We start from the raw sequence: 5,702 nt of genomic DNA on the forward strand, positions 1-5,702 counted from the left end.
AAGTCACTTTGGTCAAGAAGTGTCTACAACATGTAATGTAATGTGTGTGTGTGTTAGTGTCTTTGAGTGTGTGCGTGTCTGAAAAGGCACAATGTGCAGTCTTTATCAGTCAGAAGATATTCCATGAAAAGGGAACACTGTAAAACTTAAAACTACAAATCATGAAGCATAACCATTTGGGTGATATTGAAAATGTAAATGTAAATCAGGTTTCTAGGCCAAGTATTCTTGCGTATACAAGGAATTTGGTTTCTGCATTTATCCCACCTGTGAATTAGTGAACACACAGAGCACACAGTGAGCACACAGTGAGGTGAAGCACACACTATCCCGGAGCAGTGAGCTGCCTTGCTACAGCGGTGCTCGGGGAGCAGTGAGGGGTTAGGTGCCTTGCTCAAGGACACTACAGACGTGGATGTGGGCATGGGCGAGCAGTGCTCAACCACTTCCCCTGCCCACATTTTTTCCTACTGGGTCGGGGATCGAGCTGGCAAACCGTTCGGTTACAAGCCCAAAGACCTAACCAGTAGGCCAAAGCTGCCTCATTGTGCAGTGTAAACATCACCACAGAACTTGATAGCACTTGCCATGGGTGAATATTTGTCTTTGTCCTACTGACCATTGTTAGACACCCTTGGGAAATTTTTGTGAGTGATATGGGAGCATATTTCAACTAACTTTGTGAGCTGATATATTATCTTGTGGATATCATCTGTCTTCTACTTGTCTGTTTGTTCAGGCAGAATAAAAACTACATGACAGATACAAAAAAGGATAATGACAGAAATAATGTAAAGTAAAAATGTAATGTAGAACATGTTAATGATTTTGTAGGATTGTCTTTCTATTTTACAGTAGCACAAATTAAGTAAATAAATGCACACAACTGACACGAGTTGAGTTGATAAATGGATGTAAGAGTTGATAAATGGATGTATATTAAATTTATGTACTTGTATTTCATGTCTTTATTTTGCTTGGCCCGTTGCCGTGAATCTACTAAACACATCATCCTATGAAGTTTCTACCAGTTTTCTTACGTTTCCATTTTCACACCAGCTGGTAAAAATAATGACCACTAGGTGGTGACAGAAGCTTTTCCTTTTTTCTGAGCCTTCGGAAGTGGGATCATTGGCAATTGGCTCTCAGCAGATTATTGCGATGTTCGGATAATCCGAATTTTGTTGAAACCCGTGAAAGGTTTTACGCCGACAGCAAAGGGTGACGTGAGTGTCTCCATTCATATGTAAATCATGTTTACTACCCCACCCCCTACTTTAACATTAAACAAATAAATAAATTGCCTCTATTACCCTCGCACAGTAACATTCCATAACATGGAGTTGAACTGTAGCGCAAACTCACAGTGCGTTTTGACGGGTATTCTCCGTCCGCTCCCGACATTTCTAAAAATAACACAGCCTGTTGGAGGAAGGACACGCACTTCATGAATTTATGTAATGAGATTGTTTATGACCTAGATCTGCCTCTGCACGGCGGATTATACATTAAATTAATCATCCGATGATGAAATATAACCGATTACGACACATTTTCGGTTGTCACTCACATCACATACCAATGATTTCATGTGAGCATCAGTGTCACCTCAAATTCATGAGGTTAATTTCCTCAAGGGGAAACGCATTTCCGCCCGCGCCTTTAGCACCAAGTCAGCACCATGGAGAGCTCCCCGTCGCACGATACGCACCTGTGTACGCCGCATTGTTTCGTGCATGTTTCAGTTTCCTTGAATGCAATTGAAAAGAGATGCTTCTCGCATGATATAGAAAAGTACTTCACGAGAAGCCCTTGGGCAATGACCCAGGGTGCATATAATACTGACGTAAATTGAGACAATTAATCAAATAGGGGACAGGTACAATTTATGCAACAGTCATACAAATGTATGACAGTACACCATGTCTAATTATGTAATTGCAAATTATGCAATTGCAGTCAATACAATAATTTTTATATTAACATGAAAAAAAATGTACAACAAAGAAAGAAAAAAATCGTAATCCAGGCATTCCAGTTGTACATTCCGACTAAGTGGTCAGACGACATGTAACTGACATGGTCTTTGGAACATGGTGGACAAATGCATGTTTCTGAAAAGGAGTATTTGGTTAGTGAGGACTTGTGTGTGTGTGTCTGTTTGTCAAGCGCGCGCGCGTGAATAACACCCCTCCCCCTTTTCCCTCAAAGTGCTCATGAACTCAAAATAGCACAGCCCAACAGTTTCAGTGCGGCTGCTTTACTCTGACGGGGGAGGTCAGACGAGACGCGAGGCAAAAACATGCGCTCGCGGATGATGAAGCGTCTCCGTTCCTTTGCGCGCGGCTCTGCCTCACCTGAACAGAGGCACTTGGAACTAGGACTTCTGTAATCTACGCATGCACATATTTCCTGCAAAGAAACACTTACTTTGTCGCTCTTAGCGAGGCAACCATGCACGGAGATGGGGAAGGGGACGTAAAAGTGTCTAGTTTTTGTGCGTCTGGATACAGGCGTAGCGCATTATTACATCTGTTCACCTGACCAGGCTCATGGAGACTCCAGCGAAATACTTCTCATCCGTGCTCGCCTGCAACACCATCCCGTTCCCACTTGGAGTGATTATGTGGAACGTGACCGAAACGGAGGCGACCTTAGATACGAGGAAAGACTTGGTGGTCCGCGCCGTAACGGGGTGCCTGCTCTCCGTGCTCATCCTCTGGACGCTGCTCGGGAACATTATGGTGTGCACTGCCGTGCTCAGGTTCCGCCACTTGAGATCCAAAGTGACCAACATTTTCATAGTTTCCCTGGCAGTGTCGGATTTATTCGTTGCTGTTCTGGTGATGCCATGGAAAGCAGTCGCCGAGGTGGCAGGTTACTGGCCGTTTGGTTCCTTCTGTAATATTTGGGTAGCTTTCGACATCATGTGCTCCACAGCGTCTATCCTCAACCTCTGTGTCATCAGCGTTGATCGCTACTGGGCAATATCAAGTCCTTTTCGATACGAGAGAAAAATGACCCAACGAGTGGCCTTTGTGATGATTAGTCTGACCTGGACACTGTCTGTACTCATATCCTTCATTCCGATCCAACTAAACTGGCACAAGGCCAGCGTGGAAATCATCGGCCCAAACAACACCACGATGGAAGAACCAGTCGAAGAGAATTGCGACTCTAGCCTCAACAGAGAATACGCCATCTCCTCGTCTTTGATAAGTTTCTATATCCCTGTGGCGATTATGATTGTGACATACACCCGCATCTATAGGATTGCTCAAATACAGATAAGGAGGATAGCATCTCTGGAGCGCGCTGCTGAGCACGCACAGAGCTGCAGGACGAACAGACTCGAGTGCCAACACCACAATACCTTGAAAACGTCCATAAACAGGGAAACCAAAGTTCTGAAAACTCTTTCTGTGATAATGGGTGTATTTGTCTGTTGCTGGCTACCTTTCTTCATTCTGAACTGCATGGTTCCTTTTTGTGATAAACCACCCACCGACCAGGAAGCTGGACTACCGTGTGTCAGTGAAACTACTTTTGATGTGTTTGTGTGGTTCGGCTGGACCAACTCCTCTCTAAACCCCATCATCTACGCGTTCAATGCAGAGTTTCGGAAAGCCTTTGCAAACTTGCTCGGTTGTCGTAACTTTTGCTCCACTACACCGGTTGAAACAGTGAATATAAGTAATGAACTTGTCTCATATAACCAAGACACTTTATTCCACAAAGAGATCGTCAATGCGTATGTGAACATCATCCCAAATGTCGTGGACTGTATTGACAACGAAGACACCTTTGACCGGATCTCACAGTTTTCTCATAATAATGAAATAGCGACCGATTCGGTTTGTGACTTAAACGACTGCGAAACAGATATTTGTCTAGACAGGTTAACACCGTTCACTCCAAATGGTTTACACTGACAAGTCCTTGGCATCACCAGATCCGTTAAAATGGTGTCGTTCTGGTTATATATTTTGATATGTAATGTTGGTGTTCTATGCTTAAATTGACGTCGTACGTGAAGTGAACACCTGATACATCTGTGTTGCTATTCTTCTTTGAAGGTTCAAATTCATGGTGTTTTTTATCAGATTGTTTTATATCCGATCCGAGATTGTCAGTTAGGCAACAGTCAGAATCTCACAAGTTCATGTAGTCAAAGGTGCAATGTGTACAATTATTTAAAGACCACCAACATGATAAAATGCTATTGTATCCTGACATCCATCGCCAACAAATCTGCAAAATTGGAAAGCCTTACGTCACCACCTTTAGACCTTTAGTCGTTGTTACATTGTATTTTCAAAGACGCCTTATTATCTTTGGGACTGAGTGCAATATGATTTCGAAGGTAACGTGTTGTGTTTTCTGTGATGTTTCACCGAGAAGGTTGCCAAATAGTCAAGTGCCCACTAAACACTCTCTCTCTCTCTCTCTCTCTCTCTCTCTCTCTCTACACTGTCATGTAACTCATTGTTGCACGCTTGTCCTTGGTATATGCAGTGACCCATACCTCACATTCCATTCAGAAAATAATTATTGTCCTATATCTGTACAATATTGCTAAAGCAACAAGTAATTCAAACACAGATGAATTTCATGTGAATGTTATGAATTACAGTCAACAAAGAGAGATACATAAATATGGAGTGAATTATTTTCATAGATTCATAAATATGGAGTGAATTATTTTCTCTACCATTGAAAAAAAAACATCTTTGGTGATGAACAAAATCCTGGGGTTCTCTCGCTCTCTCTCTCTGTATTTGATTCATTCAATATGTCCAACCCTTACAACCAACTTGCAAATGCGATCATAGTTCATTGTGATTGCGTGAGATGAAGCATCCCACTTTATCATTCACTTGGATGTAAATTTGACCTCACTCCCTTTCTTCATTTTTATACTGTACTGATGACACAATATGAATGTATGCTGTCCTTGAAACAGTGACGTGCACCATCTTTCTTAAAATAAAGCTCTTTACACAGTCAAATCATTCTGTTGTGAACAGGCACTGTTTGTATGCATTCATATACAGATAGATTATGACTTCAACAACTTCAAATTGGTTGCCTCTGCAATTCTATATCTAGCACCAGATTCACTCCCAATAGAAGAGGCATTCTTGATAGACTTTGCAAACTTCTGTCCATGGCATGCTGAGCCTGAGATTGTCTTTCTTCCTGGTTTAAATAAGTGTTACATTCTTAACATGGTCAACTAGGTTGGATTTGTTGCTTCATGGTCCACTGGTCCATTAGAGGCTTTAAAGTTCAACCTTCTCGATGGAGGACAGAACCTCTCTGGTGAGTCTTGTTGGGAGAGGGAGCTCTTGCGTTTGATCTGGTCTCTTGTTGCTTTCTTTTATCCACCTCCACCACCTCATCGTCTTGTCCTCCATCTTTGAACAGGAGAGAAAGAGATTGGACTCTGGGATGACAAGATATTGGTTTGGGGGAATGTGATCTGGCTCTAGGGGGAGGATTTCTCTAGCTGTCATTATTTATATGTCAAACCTTTCTCCGTCTTTCACAGTCCTTCCGCTGTATTTTCCCCTTTTTCATTTCACTCACTCTCTCTTCTCTCTCTCTCTCTCTCTCTCTCTCTCTCTCTTTCTGCTTCTCTCCTCTCTGTTTTTTTCTCTTCCATGAAGCTGACAATTATCTCCGGTGCAGACTGCACTCTC

The 5,702-nt window shown here is 42.5% G+C and overlaps 1 protein-coding gene across 1 annotated transcript; it reads left to right on the forward strand.

Moving 5' to 3' along the window:
* Positions 1-2,263: 2,263 nt before the first annotated feature.
* On the forward strand, positions 2,264-5,012 carry drd5a (dopamine receptor D5a). The gene has a single exon (XM_048230604.1). The coding sequence runs from the start codon at positions 2,553-2,555 to the stop codon at positions 3,930-3,932; it is 1,380 nt and encodes a 459-aa protein (XP_048086561.1). The 5' UTR covers positions 2,264-2,552; the 3' UTR covers positions 3,933-5,012.
* The last annotated feature ends 690 nt before the right edge of the window (positions 5,013-5,702 follow it).

This window comes from Alosa alosa, chromosome 21, assembly GCF_017589495.1.
Source record: "Alosa alosa isolate M-15738 ecotype Scorff River chromosome 21, AALO_Geno_1.1, whole genome shotgun sequence".
NCBI classification, from domain to species: Eukaryota; Metazoa; Chordata; class Actinopteri; order Clupeiformes; family Clupeidae; genus Alosa; species Alosa alosa.